The sequence below is a fragment of the Pollicipes pollicipes genome, unplaced genomic scaffold (assembly GCF_011947565.3).
Source record: "Pollicipes pollicipes isolate AB1234 unplaced genomic scaffold, Ppol_2.1 Scaffold_4219;HRSCAF=4965_pilon_pilon_pilon, whole genome shotgun sequence".
In the NCBI taxonomy this organism is placed as follows: Eukaryota; Metazoa; Arthropoda; class Thecostraca; order Pollicipedomorpha; family Pollicipedidae; genus Pollicipes; species Pollicipes pollicipes.
Genome location: NW_023596448.1, coordinates 31992676 through 32013160, shown reverse-complemented (window position 1 = coordinate 32013160; position 20485 = coordinate 31992676). Strand labels below are relative to the sequence as shown.

The following is a 20485-nucleotide window of genomic DNA, read 5'->3' as shown; positions in this document are numbered from 1 at the left end:
GCCGTGTTCAATGCGCGCACTCTGTGTATGTGCGTCAAGGGTCAGCTGTATCTCCAGCTACGCCGGCTGAGGTCGCGGTCATGACGCTCACCTTGAGTGTTCATTGGCTGAGCCATCCGGTGTTTATTGGCTGGCTGATGGCTGCAGCTCTACGCCACGGATATCACGTCACGGCTGTTGTACCCCACTGGGATTTGGTAGCTCTGGCTGTTGGGATTTGGTAGCTCGTCACCTTCGTCGCAAGATTATGTGTTACGGCATTTGTGCACACTGCAAGCGTCTCACTCAGGATTTACTAAACGATGCGCCCGCCATATGCTGCTGCTTTTTAAAACGACTGGAAAGACTTAAGTGCTCTGTGTAAGGACTTGCTTCCAGGACACGGGTAAGAACGACGCAAAAGCGTGGTCAGCTATTACTTTTCTATTTCCTGACCCTGTACGTCAAAATTTTAGTGATTTATCCAGAGCTGGCTTTATCCATAGCCAGCTATCGCCAATCATAGCCTCTCTATTACCTTCTGCATAGAGAAGCTCGACAGGTCGTCTATTGATTTGGACGCATCGAAGGCGCGAAAATGGGAATTTTGTTCAGCTCATGTCTTTGCGCTGCCAAAACAAAATGTGACACCCCACTTCTTTCCCATAAAATATGCACGTCTTGCTCGATTACCCTCAGAAATGGCACCATCAACAGTCTGATGCGGTTGTTATCGTGACACAGGAAGACACAACTGTGTCGGCTTTCGTGCAAGTGTTCCATGTTAGCAACCTGGCGGTAAAGTTTTCCATGCAAGTACTCTAAAAGCGTCCATGTGGATGCAGAGATTTGCATGCTCAACAGCTCACCTCCGCCATGTCCCGGCGAGACGAACCGTTGCCATCAGTTCTGGCAAAATCAAGAACAATTGCTGCAGATATGTCTCCCAAACGGGTCCCGACATCAAGTTGTGTCGCATCCAGCAGCCGCTGAGATATCTTTCAATTATTATTTCTGCATTGCTACTTGACGTAGTTGCCTCATTGTGAACCTCGGTAGACGAATTTACATAAAATCAGTTCTTTCAGTGCAAAAAACTGTGCACATGAATTGTCGTCCGCGCTCAGAACGCGTAGCTGATCTGAGCTAGTAAATATCCACATTTTCGGAGGTCAGCCTGCGAACACAGCGCGCAACGGTTTCGGCCGCAGCGAAACAGAGTAGATGCCAGGAAAATGGTTTTGGCGGGAAAGACTGCGACGACGGCAGGAAACAACGCGCCAACAACAACAGCAACGGCAACGCATAGTATCTGCTGAATGGTTTAGTCACTGTCGCATCGGACATGATTACAGGAAAGTGTACGTTTTGTGCAACGCTGCTGTTTCACAGGCAATTTGGGATAAATATATGTTGAATAAACTTTGACCTGGCTTATTATTAATTGTATGAAGCTGTTTGCCTGGAAATACGGCGGTCCATCACTCCGATGGACTTTGAAAGGGGGGGGGGGGGAGATTGGCGAAGTCCAACTGGGGTCCATCTGGGGTGGTTATATGGGTCCCATCTGGGCTAGTTGTATGGGTCTCACCTTGGCTGGTTACATGGGTCCCAGCTGGACAACCCATGTGGGTCCCAGTTGAACATGCCCAACAATAGGTCCCAACCAGGCAGCCAAGGTGGGCCCAATGGCGGTCACAGTGAGGCCCCACGTGGGCCCCAGGCAGGCTGCGTATATGGAACCCAGGTAGTTCCCCATAACATGGCCACATGGGACCGAAGTGGGCAGCCCAGATGGGCCCCATACGGCTGTCCATCGGGACCCACATAGGTCCCAGTTGGACGTGCTGGCTGGATAGACAATAACTTGCTAAAATCGAAAACTGTTTGATTGATGCAATACATAATATACCTGTGCACTGGGCGTATATTTCCCATCTTGGTGAGCTGTGCTGGGATTGCTCTGTGGTTAACTCTACGCAGCCTGTTCCGGGCTCGCGCACCCATACTGTGTGGCGGGCGGAGCAAGCGTTCATAAATCCGAACCACGACGCATTGATGTGGCCAACTGGTGCAATGTGATGTTTCGCGGCAACGGCTGGCGCGGCGCGGTGGCCCTCACCTGAGAGCTTAACATGCACAAAGAACTGCGCACATATGCTCCCATCATCACCGTGCCCGATCAACACACGCTGATAGTATCTGGCGGGTGTGCAGGGCTGCAGACATCTCCGGCAGCAGACGTCACGTGTCTTTGTTCCAAGATACACATCAGAATAACGTCGCGAGAATCGGGTGTCGTGGATCAACCAGGAATCGCGAGATCATGGTCTCGCGATCCAGGCTCGCACTTTCGTGGCTGAGCTTGATCCTGTCGCTGATCCAGAGCTCGTGTCCATGGATTTTGTGTCTCAGGCATGCTCACTCGTTGACGTCCATGCGTTATGATTTGAAACGGCTGATGACTGCTTTTTCCAGCTAGCCATATGCGATTTGTTTCCATTTTCTAATCCACGCTTTAAGGAGAAAATCTGCCTCGTTGTTCTCTTGAAAGCTGTCGGTGATTTTGTGACTGTCGCAACATGCTGGCAACTGCTCTGCAACCCGATTTAGAAGATATCCCTGGAACCTGCTTTGTTTTAGTCTGAACGACAAGTTGGTCGTCAATTGCCATATCGGTTTAAAAAAATCGAAGGCAGCATGTTTTTCTAGAAAAGGAGGTCAAAGGCCCGAACTAAATCACTATATGCACCTACCATCCCTTGAATGTTATATTGACCAATGTTTCAAACAAAAACATAGGCATTAGTTTTCTCATGCCCTTTTCCCAATTATTATGCTCCGCAAACTTTTTTTCGATAGAAAAGTTAAAAGAACGGGGCTCGTGGCTCATTGCATTATTTTCATCTGCTCCTAGTTGTTATCCGTACGTCGTATGATTTAAAACTTGCAGCATTGTGCTTGGCCTTATGATTGCCCCACCGGCGTGTCGTCATTAAATTTGAAGGGGTGCCGTGATATCCTACGACTCCTTGCAGTGGAATAACCCAGGGGGCACCGACGGGAAACCACGCTGGAGCGGGCTCACCTTCTGGATGGTCTGTACCTGAGGTCATGTGAAAAGCTTTTTGCGTAGCTAAGACCGCAGTGATGAAAAACGTACTAAAAAAATCGTTTTTTCAAACATTTTTGCTCCACTCGCGCAGACGCTGTCCGAGGCTGGAAAAACTAGACACTCATTGCTTGAAGTCTTGGGCTGGACGAAGAGGTTGTTACAGTGGGCGCCACATGGCCACGTGTCCAGAAGCTCCGGGTCAGATGCCCCCCTCTCGAGTGCCGGCCGTATTCCCGGGGCGGGCTGCGGTCTGCCCTGCGGGCTAGGCCAGCTCCAGAAGCTGTCACGTGACGTAGTCGTGACGGAGCAATGCGGAGATGGTGCGAGATGGGCGCGGCGCCTTATATCGCGGTTATACAGACGCATTTGTGTGTCCCAAAGGCCGCATTTATGACATCATACAGACGCATTTACTATACAGACGCATTTCTGTGTCTCAACTTCCAGTATGAGAACATTTATGTTCATATACTGCTCCAGTTTGGGCTTCCAGTTTTAGAATCTAAGGTAAGACGTATTTTGCGCTTGAGTCCAGAACGTATATAAAGACCCTGAGACTATCAAATTAATGTGTGTGTGTGGCGTAGGATACTAAAATGGGACGCCAATATTGGCTGTCATTTTACTTCAAGAACTTCCAGATTAGAGCACAAAATTAATGCTCATATCACATGATACTGATAACTGCCGCTGATAACTTCTAACAGTAGGAGATGCTGAAAACCAGCAGCCAATGTTAGTGGTCCCCCCTTCCCCAAAGTAGTCCCCACCATCCGGGACAAAACAGGACATACTCATTCCCAAAGTAAAGGAAGGCTGTTCACAAACTCATACCTCAACCCGTTCGTGAGCCTGGAAATGGCGTTTGCATTCGTTGCGATTGGGGTAAATCCTAACACAAAGCTGTTGATAGCAGCCCCGCTTAAGTGAACCGACTGTGGGAGATTGGCTTCAGTTTTTTTTGTGGAACGTCGTGTCGAAGGATGTCCTCACGGCCAAGGCATGCCGAATTTGGGAACACCCGGAAAACCAATGATCGTTGGCGAAACCGCTCTAGCAGGGCACAAAGGTCACGGCATCCGACCGGTTGCAAGGGCGGCGCATTGGATCTTGGGCATTTTCGAAGCAGATATCAAAATTAGAGTCCTCGAGTTCATTCAACACAGAGCAGTGACGGTAATGATACCAGTGAAAAACTAAGGCTTGGGGCGGCACAGAACACATCGGTGAACATCGCAGCTCCAGCTCGTTGGCAAGCCTGGGCTGCATCTATCACACGGTGCATCACTCATGGATATTTGCAGTAGACGACGGTATGCACACGAACCATGTAGAAGCGTACTTCAGCCGAGCAAAATATCTTATTAGGAAACAACCTGACGACATGAGGTTCATCCCGAACATTCTCCATGGGTTTATGTGGAAGGAATGCCACAATACGAAGCTGTATGCCGGTCTTCTGCCATTGTCCAGCGCAAGTATTGCGTGTAGGCAAGTCTACAACACTTAACCTAACCTCCTCTGCCTAACCTGATCCAACCTTACCTGCCTAAAACTAATGGATCAAGTGTATCCTGATGGCGGGCGATATATCATAGGTTACAGGCGATTATGCTGCAACTGTATAGGTTACAGACTATACTGAAATACAGACGAAAGATCCCCTCGCTTCACTTAAAAATGGCAATGGCACTTTTAAGTGGTCTGGTGTCGCGAAACTTACATATATTAGAGGAAAATGTTGCGCAGTAACGGTGGTGATTGAGATTCGAAGTTATATGCCTTGGTATGGGCACCGCGAGGTGATTAATGTGGTTAATGTTGCAGAACCATAACAAGTAAAATTAATTCGGTATAACCTATAGCTGGAGCTATGAACTATAACACAGGAAATTTTCTCTCTAAGTTACATCGGTTGCTCGTGTCCGTTCTAGGCCACATCCATTTTCGATCCAGTATTTTTTTGGAGGCGTATTTTTCAAGATGACACATGGGTATATAGTTTTTCTATGCGGTATTCTGCCGGATGTCATTACCATATGGATAACATGGCACACGGCATCGAATATTTCCAACAGTCCGAGCTGTTCGCTCAGCAAAAGAATGAAAGATCTCAACGAGGCAGGGTGTTTGTTACAAGGTGATTTGTATTAGAAATCAAAGAACAGACTAAGTGGAGAGCAAATAAAAACCTTATTGAAATTCCTTAACTTACCAGTCGCCGAGTTATCGCGTAGCAAGTGAGGCGTCTCAGCGCGGAGCATCAGTGGATGTTTCAAAATCCTGTTAAGAAGCAGCTATGATAAGGGCAAAAATTTCGGCGTTTAAAAATTGTCACTTATGCGAAGAAGTAAAATATAGAACCTATTCGATACTTAAATACGCTTCAAAAAACAACATATGCTTAATTGTGCGCAACATAACGCTGTTACGAGGAAAAAATGATTGAAAGCAGATACAAACTTACTAGCAAAAACTGCTTAGGATTTTTTCACAAGAATTCTATTAAAATGAGACTACCTGCTGATGTACTTATCGCAGCAGTATATGGTGTGTACATGCGTTTAACGCTTTCTGCTTTTTCAGTGAAGGTGATCGATTGCAAGCTTGCAGGGTATTTTCTTGGGTTAGGTTAGGGTTGTTAAATTTGTGATTGTTCCAGTCGGGTGGTTACATGGTAAATGACACTGCCGGAAAGGTTGTAACAGTAGTTTATTTAACGGACTGTAAATCCTGAGCTCACAGTTCGGTTTCCCGTTTTTTTACCGTCATGTCTGTCTGTTGTTTTTTATGTTTGCACAAACCATTGCTGTAGAGGATTTCGTGCCACGTGTTTGCTGAGAATACAAACCGCATGATGTGAGTTTTATTGCAGCACTACGCTGCACAAACACATTATTGCACCGAGCCGCTCATCAGCCAGATTCATTTCCTGACTCCGAGCTTTTGCTCAAATGCTTCCGTCCGGGAGCAATGCGACGCTAAGAAACATTGGTTTTTGTTTTTACCTTGAATTTGATTGTCCATCATCTCCTTGCTGCTAAACCGGGATTTTTATACCTATTTCAAGCATGTGTTTTAGTTATCTATGTTTTGAACCCTGTTTTCTCAGCCATCTATTTTTATCGATAACTAATGTTTCTTCAGAGCTGCTGGGCTAGACCGGATGCACATAGTATGAAAAGAACGAGGCGTTGCGGAAGCCCGTTTCCCAAAAGTTCACCTCGCATGCATTAGAGACCGAAGTCAAAGCTCGGCGACCTGACATATGCTGGCAACATAGGGCTAAAAGTCAGCTTGATGTGCACTCACCGTTATATTTTTGTGAATACATCTCCGGAATGTCGTGAAATCGCGCCCATTTTGCAATAGCCTTTGGGGGCATTTGTTGTGCGTGTTTTGAAACTGCAAAACATATCCCTAGCATTCCCCCCTCCCCTTCTTAGCCCTCACCCTGATCCACCGTTCTTTACAACGCGGACTGATAGGGAGCGTCGATGTGATCCCCTCCACTGCTGTTTAAAATATAATAAAAGTAGAGCTTGGCAGAAAATACCAGTGAATAGGTCGTAACAGGATTTCGTGGTTGTTAACATGTTTTGTGTTGCTCGATTTATTATTGGCCCCATTATGCCAGGTCAAACGTCAAATTCCCACAAAATGGTACTCGTCAGCTTTACAGCCTACATACTATACATACGAGACCATGCCGTGTAGCGATATCAAAGCACAACGGGCGCGTTCCTTGTCCAGCTTTGACTATATTAACTTGTTATCTGTTTTAATCTTAAATTTATGATGCATTAATTAATGGGCTCCATTAATGTAACAAAGTCGGCCCACCGCGCGCGTTGCGCGGGTGTTCGCGGTTGCCGCCCGTTGCCTGCGCCGGCCATAGATTACCAGGCAGTGCTCTTCAACACCACCGCTGCACCGAAACCAGAAATTCTAGGGACATGTTCGTGGTTTAAAACACGCGCAACAAATGCCCCAAAGGCTATCGCAAAATGGGCGCGATTTCGTGACATTCCGGAGATGTATTCATAAAAAGCCCTGCGGGAGCATCGACGCGCGCTATCGGGGCGAGGGTTAAGGAACGCCTGGCTCTGCCGTTGGTGCTATCAGCAGGATTACTATCTATCTAGGTGCAAGACAAGTATACACAGCATTAGGGGTTGGCTGAGTGAGGCCCGCGATGCCGACGAGTCAACAACTCAGCTAACGGCCGAAAGGTAAGCCAGAGGCCATGAGCCCGCATCCTCGCTTCTTTCCTCGTGCGAACATCCTCACTGCCGAATGTGTGGGTCATTGGGGCGTTACGACGCATTCGGTAGCTGAGGCTACATGGCGTCGCCTACCTGTCACCTTAACAGGAAGGGTGGGCACCGCAGGAAATGGACCCCCACACCTCTGGTGTCCCAGACGCACAGATGAACGACCGCACTACCGGCACCCCCACTTCGCTGATTGCAATGCACGCGAATGCTCTTCGCCGCCAAGTCTTTTTGTCGTTTAACGGTTAAAGCACCACGCTAACAGACCAGCGGCTACTGGGCGAACTTTATATTGATGCGCGCTCGGGTGGGGATCAAATTGCCCCCCGCTCCGCCAAGGTTTTTCCGGAATGGCTTCCGAACGGTGCGGCGTAGCCACGCGAAATATTGCATAGCTGTAAACAACTGAATAGCTGATGGTCTGGTATCAAAAACTGAGATCAGGATATGTCACTGAGCTAATATGACCAAGGTCAACACTTTTTTAGGAACATACTGCCCAGCAAAATCTTTGTGGCCTTCTCAAATGCAAAACTTAAAGCAAACTTGTATGACTTTGATCACCATGACGATCAGAAGGTCCAAGAAGGTCACTGACTTTAAATGAGCATGTGATCTTTTGCTTGGACTCTGGTTACCATGACCTTCAAAAGGCCAAAGAAGGTTACTGTCTTAAAATGAGCACGTGACCTTTTGTTTAGAGCAGACATCTAGGCTCTGGTGACGCTTTGGAAACCAACCTGGAGTTTAATCTCGTTGGACCCCATTTGACCCGGAGGTCAAAGAAGGCCCAACAAAAGTCACCTAGGAACCTAAAACTTTGACGTAAGTTCACGTGCAGACCGAAACACCCTGTCTGTTGTCTTTAGCTCTCTTAGTTCCCGAGATCTCAAATTGACCCCCCACCCGAGCAAAGGGCATCCAACCGACCACCTGGGCGCGTGTTGACAACATGCTTTTTACGGTGCGCTTGTTATCAAAATGTAACTCATTCGAAAGGATAATTTGTCGAAAACATAATCATTTGAAATGTTAACTAGGCAAATTCCACCTTGATGAGCCCGAACAAATCGTCGAACAAACCACGTCTGAAACACGCGAGTGATGCCAGCGTTCACCTTCAAACGCCTGCAACATAGCAGCGAATGTTTTACCAGCGCCCACCATGACGCATCGCGCGCCAGCTGTCTTATCGGCGTGATCCCCGGCGCCAGCCATCTTATCGGCGTGATCCCCGGCGCCAGCTTTCTTATCGGCGTGATCCCCGGCGCCAGCTATCTTATCGGCGTGATCCCCGGCGCCAGCTTTCTTATCGGCGTGGTCCCCGGCGCCAGCTTTCTTATCGGCGTGATCCCCGGCGCCAGCTTTCTTATCGGCGTGGTCCCCGGCCGGCGGCCCGGCGGTCGCGGCCGTAGATAATGTGTCAACGAGGCTATGAACGACAGTGAATAGGGCAGCCCAGTGGCTGTCTCTCGTGAGAAGAATGGCCAAAGATGTCTGAGCGTGAGCCTGCGTGACACCGCGTCACGCCTGAGGACGGTCGTCGTTAGATCATCGTATAGTCTGGAGTCCCTGACCCGATGCTCCGGCCACGGATCACACACATCTTTGCAGCGGACGTTCATCCGGAGGAATGCAATCCTTCAAATTATGATTTTTGATAGGCGACATCGGCGAGAAATCACACTGGAGAAGGTTCGCATTCTGGACGTTCTGTACCTGTCTGTGTCCAAAAACAACTTTTCGTGTTATTAGGAACGCAATGATAGAAGACATTTTGTCGTTCTCCAGCATACTTCATTCCACTCACGCAAGCGCTGGGCGAGGCTGGAGAAACTAGCACGAGCCTTGCCTGTGGCCTTGAGCTGGATGAGGCGGTTATTGCTGCGTGCACCACATGATCACGTATCCAAGAGCTACGGTTCAGATGTCCCCACGCCCCTCTCTCGGGTGCCGGCCGTATTCCCGGTGCGGGCTGCAGTCCGCCCTGCGGGCCAGGCCAGCTCCAGGAACTGCGACGTGAGGGGAGTCGCAGTGAGCAATGCAAAATTGATGCGTTGTTGCGATCTGCGCCTTTTGATGTCATGGTTATACGGACGCATTCATGTGCCTCAAATGCTGCACTTATTATCACTGTCCGTAGTTCCAGATACCTGGGATGATACGCTGCCTGGCTGCAGTCTGTTCGCTGCTGGCTGCGGGTGTCCACAGCAGCATGTTTGACACGCTGTTCGGCACGTCCGCATCGATATGCACGGACGCGACGCCGCTGGCCGCCACGTGCAAGCTGCACTCGTCAACAGCGGCAAGGCCCTCGGAGCATCGACTGCGCCGGACGCGGCCTCGACAACCTGCCCGTCGGCCTGACGCTGCCCGGCGGCTTCTCGGCCGTGACGTTCGGCGAAAACAAGCTGACGGAGGTGAAGAGGGGCCAGTTTCGGTGGAACACGGCCGCAACGATGCTGAACCTCTCCCACAATCTGGTCGCGACGGTTGAGTCTAGGGCGCTGGCTGGGCTGCCAGTACTACAGACGCTGCTGCTGGACCACAATCAGCTGACGGGGCTGAACCCGGAGGCGCTGCAGGGTGTATACGAGCTCGCGCTGCTCGACCTTAGCTTCAATCGGCTGCGCGTGCTGGACCCGTCGCTGTTCGTCAACACCGACATCCGCGTGCTGTTGCTGAGTCACAACCCGCTGGTGAAGCTCGACCCCATGCTGTTCATGTTCGTGCCGCGTCTGAGGCGGCTGGACCTCAGCTCGATGCGCTCGCTGCGCCGCCTGGAGGCGCACGCCTTCAGCGGGCTGGACCAGCTCGAGGAGCTGCGGTGCGGGTCCGGCGGCGCGCTGGCCGAGGTGCACCCGGCTGCGTTCAGGGACGCCATCTCGGGCGAGCACCTGGCCCGGCTGGTGAGCGTGGACCTGGCCGGGAATAACCTGACGGGCGTCAGCCGCGACATGCTGCCCTGGGGGCGCATGGAGTTCGTCGGCGTCGAGCAGAACCCCTGGACCTGTGATTGCGACATGGCCTGGGCAGCTGGCGGCGCTTTGCCCCATGAGGATGCGCCGTCCTTCGTGTAAGTTCGAGTGTTAAGAGAGAAGCACGCAAAAATACTAGATGGAGGTGTGTTTATGGGGTCAATGAGCCGACAGCTGTTGTGTTAGTCTATTTTGAATTCGTGGCACTTTGGATGTAAGATAAGGTTAGAGTCGGATGAGTCGACTAACGAGGGTATGGCTGATTGTGCGGAGGGGGAGGCACATTTGGGTGGGGAGCTGGAGCCCAACTTGGGGGGAGCCAGTTGAGGTCCCTCCCCCCCCCCCCCCCGCTCCCGCCACTGAATAGTACACCCCTCTCCTCACCGTGTTCGCAGCTGTTGAAATTCGACCAAATCCCGGCATGCCTGAGATGGGCTCTGACACATTCCGGGAGCACCCGCACACCCATCTCCGGTCGATCCCGCGCTAAGGCCGGTCGGACGTACTGCCGCAGGTGTGAGAAGCCGAGGGCGGCGGTCGGCCGACCCGTCTCCAATTTGACGGCCGCCGAGTTCGGCTGCCAGGACGGCTTCGTCGCAAGCACCGGCTTCGTCGCAGGCATCGTCGTCTCGACTGTGGCGGTCGCGGTCGTCGTGGCCGTGGTCACCAAATGAAAGTTCCAGGTGAGAATACTTTGGCTGACTGGCTGGAACGGCTCACAGACCGGTGATGAACACTATATAAGCAGTGGGAATGATTGTCAAAGCCAACGATTTGCAAACCCAATATGTCATCATTATAGCAAACAGGACCGCTGACAGAAGTTGCGACGAAGGAGAGCTACCATGATTAGCGACGGGGAGAGGGTGGGGTGGGGGGGGGGGGGGAGGGCGCCATTGTTACGGGACGAGTCACAGCCCCGTTGACAGCACATGCGCACCGTGAAACGATTAAAAAAACTGCAAACGCTAATAGCTGCAGACAACTGTACTAAGAATATCAATGGCCTATCAATGTTGGTTTGCACTGGCGCCTTAAATAATTTTTTCAGGGTCTTACGATTTAATGGTCATTCTACTACACGCTATTGGTGTTAAACACTCACGGCTGGTGGCTTTTACATCTCACTGCCGATAGCAGCGTCTATGAATTTCGAATCAAAATAGTTTCTCCGATTGAATCTGACGGGGTAGGCTTAAGGGCCTCTGCCCCCCCCCCCCCCCGCCTCTTATCTGCGCCCCTGAGAACAAAAATGGAAGGCTGTCGAGTTCACTTTGGCAACGTCATTCAAATTATCACCGAAAATGTCATAATTCGTAATGCACAGCAACTGCCGTCACCGGCAAGCAAAAACCCGCTTCACTGATGAGACTGGCAGTGGCTTGACACGATCTAAAGATGCACGACTTCCACACTTCTGACGCAAGTGACGTCTGATGTCAGTGGCATGAGACGGTCTAAAGATGCACGGCTTCCACGCTTCTGACGCAAGTGACGTCTGATGTCAGAGGCATGGAACGGTCTAAAGATGCACGGCTTCGAAGGTACTGACGCCAGTGACGTCTGATTCTCAGCTGGTCTTCTTTCATGTGTCCCGCTTGGTTGCACATCTTCCAGAAGGCCTTAGCTGCCTTTCAAAGTCAGCTGCAGAAGTGACGCCGGACATCGAGCTTGCATAAGCAGTCAAACTGCTTGGCACACTCCGCAGAAGGACCCCTGTGCGGGCTCAGACCTGGCAGTTGGCTGGCGGAACCTGTTTCGCGCGCGTGCACAGTCACCCAGCCCCGACGTCTGACCTAACCTTAACTGGCCAGCATTAGGTATCTCTCCTTGTTTATTATTATTGCCGTTATCAATCCCCCCTTATTTATATTTATCTTATTGGGTATTAGGAGTCTCTTAGGCATTAGGCATCTTATTAGAATCCCCTACGTTGCTGTACCGAGTGGGATGTTGTCAAAACTGTTGTCAGCGTCGCGTGTCAGCCTGCCCTGACCCTCCCATATATCAAACGCCAGCAGTGCATGCTCCCACAACAAAGCATAGCGGAACTCATCCGCGAGTCTACCGGTGCGGGAAGGGGGGGGGGGGGGCATCAGGCAGCATGCGTAACGTGCGGACAAATATGCTGAAGGTCGTGTCCATCCCCAGCATGTTGAAAGTGGCTTCAAATAAACCTTTTCGTGAAATATCTCCGGCGGTTTGCCTTCCGTTAGCGCAGATCTCTACGGCGTGAAACGCAATGTTCCCATTCCCGATGCTTCAGTGATGAAGCATGATGTATGCCGTGATACAGCAACGCGTGACATCATCGACAGGAACACGATGCACATGTTGCGATTCGCATACAGCACGGCAAAGCGTAACTACTTTTATTGCTTGTAACCCTGTCATAAACAACCATCAAATATATTTCCACTTCAATGGGTTACTAAACGGCTTTCTCACGGATCGAGTCAGCAACCTCGCTGGTCAACAAAGAACACGAACCACGCATTGGGGCTGGAACACCAGTAACCAACCGACGCCATCAACGCGAGAACACCAAACCTCACTTCGCACCGCCACCTGCTCCCCACACGAGCAATGGTTCCACCCTGGGCAGGGAGCCCACCCCCCCCCCCCCCTCCCAGCGGAAAGCACGCGCACGGGAAGCCTCTCTGCAGTCTTTCACGCGCCGCAGACGGCACGCAAGCGTCCCCGAGGACTGCTCGGCCCCCAGCACGGCGTGAAGCGAAAGACGGGCGGTCAGCGGCGCAGCACACCGGGCGGCGAGACGCTCCGGTCGTGACCAGCGGTTGCCGGGGACGGGCTCACCACCGGGCGATGCGCTCCCCTCAGAACAGCGGACAGGGCCGAACAGCTGCACAGCAGCAGCCAGCCTTGCTGCAGCTGCATGGCAGCAGCCAGCCGTGCCGCAGCTGCCACAGCAGCAGCCAGCCGGGCTGCAGCCTGCACAGCAGCAGCCAGCCGGGCTGCAGCTGCGCGGCCAGCAGCCGGCCGTACTTCTGACGTCAGCTCGGCGTCCGCAGCGCGCAGGAAAGAACCGGTACCGGCCACACGGCCGCGGAAGCTTCGTGTAAGTTCGGCGAGTTGGGGGAGACAGAAGGAGGCCGGATGGAACTGCCGGTCATCGGCGCGTCCCAGGCGGGGGAGCGCGCGAACATCGCGGACCGGCTGCGCACGGGCGGATTGACGTCACGCGAGGTGATCGCGACCAATCAACGGACGTCATGCTGATTGGTCCGATCGGCCGCCTTCCGGCGCGAGAACGTAGCACGGCGCCGCCTGCGCCGCGGTGAATTCGCCAGCGGCGCGGTCGGGCCGCTTGGCGTCCGACCGGCACTGCCTCTCGACCTGCCGCTGATCTTGACGTCTCGGGCGACTTACATCTCAAAGTGCATCGGTGTCGCGCGGACGCGTCTGGGTGCGACACCGGCCGTCGTCGTCGGCGGCGGCGGCGACGGCGGCGCCGCCTCGCGCCGACCGCCAGGCGGCTGTGACGCGCGCTGGCCGCCAGTCAAGGCCGGAAGATCGCCAGCTCACCCCGGCGAAGGCCGCTGCCGGCCCATCGGCGGTGCGAGCACGGGCGGCCGGGGGCCCGGCCCGCCACCACACGCCCAGAGGCGTCCGCAGCCGTCAGCTGAGGGAGGCGCGCACCGGCGCGGTCAGAAGGCGCGCAGACCCACACAGATTGCGGCCAGCGACCAGGCCGTGTTTAAGGTTGTTGATTGGAGTTCTGGAGCGCGCCGACGGGCTCGTGTTTAAGGAGTGGAGGCACGGGAGACATGGCCCCTCAGTTGATCTTTTGACGAGCATATGATATGATTTTTATTGAGTGCCCGCGTCATAACAAGCCTTTTTACGACAAATTAGGCTATTCCGCTAACACGACAAGAGCGTGCGCATCCCAATTGGTCCCCGGGATCAGCTCTGCCGTCCAAAGGCAAAAGGCTTAAGCACCGTGCTAACTAATGGCTCTTAGGCCTTTTTGTCTTGGACGGCATGCTTGAGAGGCCCATCAAAATTATTTGAACAATGTGCAATACGACATACCCCGACCAGCTTGGAGGTATGCCCTGGCACTCATAACGATGCGTGTACACGGATAATGGGCATTAATGCTTAATGCTGAAACCAAACCTGTTGAGTATGGAGGAGCCGCTTTGACGCAAAACGATTGGCCCACTGTCAGGACTTTGCACTTGCCGAGATTGGCCCACTGTCAGGACTTTTGCCACTGCCGAGATTGGCCCACTGTCAGGACTTGCACTGCCGAGATTGGCCCACTGTCAGGACTCTGCACTGCCGAGATGGCCCACTGTCAGGACTTTGCACCTGCCGAGATTGGCCCACTGTCAGGACTCTGCACTGCCGCGACACGCGAGCAAACATGCACTAAGGAACCCTCAACAACCGGAGTAGACCTTTCAGGTCCCGGTCACCTTCCGCAAACTCCACAGTATCAGACAGCATATAGACATCCCATCCCCACCCCATCCCAGCATACAGACATCCCATCCCACCCCATCCCAGCATACAGACAGAGCAATTGGCCACCATTCAGTGCGCCCACCCGTGCCTCGCCTATTGCTCCATGATATGTGCTCACCCTATGCTGTCGAGATGCAGCTTTATCAACGCAGCCAGCTCCCGAGTTTGTTCCTCAGCGACTGCATTTCATGGCTAATGATCTCAAACCGTGCCTCGAGGTTCTCCATCATAGCATTCACCTCCTTCACCTGCGGGGAGGACACCAGGGAACCAATGGCGTCGCCAGCCAAAGCCTTTCCACTCCCAGGGAAACCTGTTTCATTCTACGGCACGCAGTTGGAGAAACACAACGAGAAAAAAACGCGAGCAGCAGAAACATAGTGCGTGTTTCGCAAGCTACATACTTACATGAGCCATCCTCAAATACGATGAACAACTGCTTAATAAAAACGAAGATATTTGCATTGACCTTACTGCCGGCACGGGGTGTAAGGACATGGTGGCTGAACGCATGTCTTGAAATAGATTTTGAGCATGCTACTATGACATTTTTGGATTAGAGTCCTTTCAACCAGAAATGATCATTTCAGGGCTACGGAACTATGAGAATGGTTAACGGTGGGGGGCAGACCTGCATGCGCCTAGGGGGCCAACCGCCGAGCTTTAATCCGCGCATGCGCGCTGGATACCCGATCGGGCATCCCCTTCCCACGGAGCCCTCGGCCCACCAGTGGCTGACGCATGCAGCCCGCCCCGGACAATCGGGGTGTCGCGAGGATGTAGGACAAAGCAAGTGGAGGATAAGAGGGACGGATGAGTGACCACGACAGATCACGAGAAGAAACGTCTGCCACGGAGCGAGAAAAAGTCTCCATCCCGACAGTTGCAGGAGCACAGACGGCTGGCTACGGACCTGAGCAGTGTACTCCACAACTTGTCCTCCTTCCGGCGCGCGTTTATGTGCCTGGTGAACTCCAGTCGGCCAGCAGCGACATAGCGCCACGCACACGAGGAAGCCGGCCACCATCAGCGGTGACAGCTGCCGACGCAGCAGCGCCATCTCCTAGCGACAGTGGCAACTTCTGTCAGTGGGGCCGAAGTCACGCCTTGGCGGGGGAATTATTTGTGCTCCTAGATCACATTGTGGACGCACAATGTGTTTGAGTTGGAGTGTGAGAAAGATGACAATGCTAGGCAAATCAACTGTGACAAATCAATGTGACCTATTGCAGCCTTTGTTGCAGCACAGTCAGAACCAGTTTTCACTGGACCACAGCATGATTCTCCACAGACATGTCTCTTATACATGCCTATGTCTCTTCTCAAGGCTGTCATGGACCAATTTACACTTTAAACTTGGACCAGATGCAGACTAATGTGTCCTGGTTGGTTTGGGTCAAAATCAAAAGCCTCGATTATGCAATCACAGATGCTCCTAGCAAACATCACAAGATTTCAGAGAGACAAGAACTGTAGATTTTTGAAAGCACAGGTAAGAAGCCCACCAATTTGAGGGAGGAGGCCTGGATTTTGAAAACCTAGAAAATATCAAACATGAGGCCTACACAACTGAATAAGGAACAATAATCAATGCTTAAACTCTTGAAATATACAAACCAGTAATTTCAACTGTGCAAGAGTAAGACAGGCATCATGCAAGCAGGGCATACACTTGTTCAGTTTTAAAGTTATAATGGCTAGCAATCTATTTTCCCCTAACTCAGAGTTGAGACCTGAATGGGGATGTTGAGGTGAATAGAAATATGTCTAGCTGGCCCATGCCCAGTGGGCATGCCTACATACTGAAAAGGTTGACCCTGCAATCATTGGATCAAGTAAAACACTAAATTTCAATGACATGCCTAACTGACTCATTTGAAACAAGACAAAGTTCCTTCCGAAAGATGAGTGGATAGCTACTATGACATCTTAATAATTCAGTGCATACACTAAACCAGACCACAAAACTCACCACATAAACAGGCACCACATAACTCACATACTGATTCCACGCACTTCACCCAGTCACTCAGAAGCTGCAAATCGAGCATTCAGGATTTTAATGTAAGTTATGTTGCCCATACCATGGTTCAAACAGACGGCCTACGAATCCCTTTCGGTTGCAATCGTTTCTGACTGTTATGGCCTACGGTCCACTGACACCCACGATGGGTAGTTCGCAAACTAACTCAAATGCATACAGGGAAAAATCCACAGCAAATTCCGACAGCCATCCAGGCGAGGAATATGATGACGAAACAAATTTACCACACCTAGGATTGGCACTTCATGGTTGACACTGTACCCTCCCTGGGTGTCAGTCATTCATCAGTGCGTTGGTTTCGTCTTGGTTTCGGACTGTTTCGTCGAATGTGAGGGATAACCTACACGGAACGGTTGCTGGCATCTGAGACCGCATCTATCCGTGTTGAGTTTCGAATCTCAAGCAGATTTCTCTAAAATATGTCATGTGGAAATTTATTGAATATTATATTTCCAAAACTCGTGGTTTTTACTTTTCATGATGAATATGGAAATAGCCTACCTATCATATATTAGGCTGAGCATTATCCGCTAGAGGCCGTCCTAGTAGTAGTCTGAACTCACACGGTACCGCGATGTTCGGACACTAAATAAGGAGTGTATGGTACCGTCATTCGCGTGGTCACGTCTGATGGGCGTATTTGTGGTGGCCTGTGTGTGTGAGTATGGACCTGGTGCTGTTTGGCGCTATTGCTTGTTTCGTTCAAAGGTTGTTTGTTGTGAGGCATTTTGACCACATTTTGCATGGAAATGCGGTGCAGTGTGAAGAATGACGGCTTGCTAAATTGGATGACTGTAATTTATGCTGAGCTCGCTTTGCCCCGCCGAATAAGTAATAGGATGCTGATTTCAGAGCCCTTGGACCTTTCACGTCAAGAGTAGTTATCAACCAAGCACAATGCAGGTAGGTAGCAATGTGGTGAAGACCGTTGGAATGATGTGTACTCTACATGGTTTGATGACTGCGTGGTTTGATGACTCATCTAAGCATCACTTTTCTACATAGTTAAGGACTTCCGAAGGGTGTGGAGATGGGAATGACTTAGGCCATTATTTTGACATCCTACCTATTTCATTGCATGGAAAGAACTGTGTTCAACAACTTGTGTCACCTGACATTTGATTGTTTGTCAGGTCCAAATGTGACTTCTAATTTGCTTGCTGCTTATGCATGTGTATTGACCATGGCTGAAATAATGAATCTACATTTTATTATTGTCATATTTTTACAATGCCCTTGTGTTGTTGCCAGGACTTAACACATTTATGTATCTTGAACAAATCCTTGCATGGATATATGTATATATGCATGTGCCACCCAGCATGCACAAAGTCAAAATTACCTTATGTATGCATATCAAGAAGCTGATACTGTCCCAAAGCCTGATCAGTGCTAGAAAAATTGACTTCTGCTGTCGGTCACCGTTTCCAGAACGCCAATGAAGACACAGAATGGAACGATGTGCTACGTGCAAAAGGCATTCTGCCAGCAAAAGAGAAAGAAATTACAGAACAAGACATTGTTCAGATGGTAGAGGACACTGTTTCCAAGAAAGTCAATGGTAAGTCCCTTGCATTCAGGCTAGTATTGATAGATTCATCCTGATGATCCTGTATGTTGGTTTTCATAAATATGCCAATTCTGCTAAAATTTTGCGGGCAGAAGCATGGCATATAACAGACTATGATTAAGTTTATTGTGCCATGCTGCCAGTGGTGTTGTACCACATTTTATCTTTGATATTGTGCCAGTTATCCAAAACTTCATGTTAAGGGTGATTGGTACCTTGGACATCATTTCCTTAGAATAGAATATCTTGCCTTCAGCAGGTCCATGCTGCTAGTTACCAGTCATCATAGACATGGATCATACTGCTTGTTACCAAGTACCATGCATAGTTGTGTCACGACAGCTTAGAGCAGTTTTTCACAGACATGGGCTATGCTGCTCATTACCAAATACCATTCATAGTTGTGTCACAACAGCTTAGAGCAGTTTTTCACAGACATGGGCTATGCCGCTCATTACCAAATACCATGTCGTAGTTGTGCCAGGACAGCATAGAGCAGTTTTTCACAGACATGGGCCATGCTGCTTGTTACCAAATACTGATCAGACAGCATATTCATAGGCCGCAGTCTGGGCGAGATGAACCTGGACGAACTTGACGAGCTGGAGGACGACGAGGACCGAGCGCGTGGCTGCTGGAATACCGGCAAAAGCGCATCGAGGAGATGCGTGCCGCTGCCCGCGCCGCCAAATATGGCGAGGTCAGTGCCTGTGACCCTGCTTATGGGGCACAAGGTGATCAACCCCATGTCACTGAGTGCCATTGCTGTGAGTGAGTCCAGTATCGGTTTCTCAAGCATTGTTTACCATCCTTCTGATGCACATAGATGGTTGGATGCAGGAATGACAGTGTCCGAAAATGCTCGAGGGGTGTGGTGCGATTTGTTTTCGACCACAGCCCTCGAGGGTCAGGTACGCGCCGAAGAAAATAAGGGACGGCGAGGACTGGACTGGAACCTGCGACGAGCCGAGCATTACCGGTGACCAGCTCGATGCACAGAGCACAGTGGCTCCACGGGCTCGGGACTGGTGCTGCTGCGGTCTCGGGAGTCAGGATGCAGTCGAGTCACGGCAGGGAAAACTGCGGCTGATGGTCTCTATCCGGCTCGCTTCTCCCCGTGTTGACACCAGCCGCGCTCTGCGGCGTCTCCCGGTCTTAGATGTTTACACGGAGTATGGTAGCGGCTCACCACCCACCTGCCAACTAACGGCAGCGCGTTGCGCCGCACCTCCTGCGGGGCTCCGGTTCCGGCGCCCAGTGGAGCCGCGTCAGCAGCTGTTCAGTGGCCGCTGCAGTGCTGCCTGATCCTGGACACCTCCAGCCCGACCCTGGACACCTCCAGCCCTGACCCTGGACACCTCCAGCCCGATCCTGGACCTGGACACCTCCAGCCCGACCCTGGACACCTCCAGCCCGACCCTGGACACCTCCAGCCCGACCCTGGACACCTCCAGCCCGACCTGGACACCTCCAGCCCGACCCTGGACACCTCCAGCCCGACCCTGGACACCTCCAGCCCGACCCTGGACACCTCCAGCCGACCCTGGACACCTCCAGCCCGACCCTGGACACCTCCAGCCCGACCCTGGACACCTCCAGCCCGACCCTGGACACCTCCAGCCCGACCCTGGACACCTCCAGCCCGACTGGACATCTCCAGCCCGACCCTGGACACCTCCAGCCCGACCCTGGACACCTCCAGCCCGACCCTGGACACCTCCAGCCCGACCTGGACACCTCCAGCCCGACCCTGGACACCTCCAGCCCGACCCTGGACACCTCCAGCCCGACCCTGGACACCTCCAGCCCGACCCTGGACCTCCAGCCCGACCCTGGACACCTCCAGCCCGACCCTGGACACCTCCAGCCCGACCCTGGACACCTCCAGCCCGACCCTGGACACCTCCAGCCCGACCCTGGACACCTCCAGCCCGACCCTGGACACCTCCAGCCCGACCCTGGACACCTCCAGCCCGACCCTGGACACCTCCAGCCCGCCCTGGACACCTCCAGCCCGACCCTGGACACCTC

At 51.9% G+C, this 20485-nt stretch overlaps 2 protein-coding genes and 1 long non-coding RNA gene across 3 annotated transcripts in view; 2 read left to right on the top strand and 1 right to left on the bottom strand.

Annotated features, from left to right (window-relative positions):
• Positions 1-8320: 8320 nt before the first annotated feature.
• LOC119095200 (reticulon-4 receptor) lies at positions 8321-11020 on the top strand. The gene is made up of 3 exons (XM_037218073.1): positions 8321-8332; positions 9672-10444; positions 10861-11020. Exons 1-3 carry the CDS (start codon positions 8321-8323, stop codon positions 11018-11020), a joined length of 945 nt encoding a protein of 314 aa, XP_037073968.1.
• Positions 11021-17503: 6483 nt separating this feature from the next.
• Positions 17504-19074, top strand: LOC119094876 (uncharacterized). Its single transcript, XR_005093834.1, has 4 exons — positions 17504-17542; positions 17737-17787; positions 18316-18445; positions 19016-19074. It is a non-coding gene; the product is annotated as an uncharacterized LOC119094876 (long non-coding RNA).
• A 287-nt stretch (positions 19075-19361) lies between these two features.
• The window catches only part of LOC119095199 (uncharacterized), an 8417-nt gene continuing 7293 nt past the window's right edge, over positions 19362-20485 (bottom strand). Inside the window, exon 4 of the mRNA XM_037218072.1 lies at positions 19362-19410. Within this exon, the coding sequence (XP_037073967.1) occupies positions 19362-19410 (49 nt within the window). The remainder of the gene's footprint in view (positions 19411-20485) is intronic.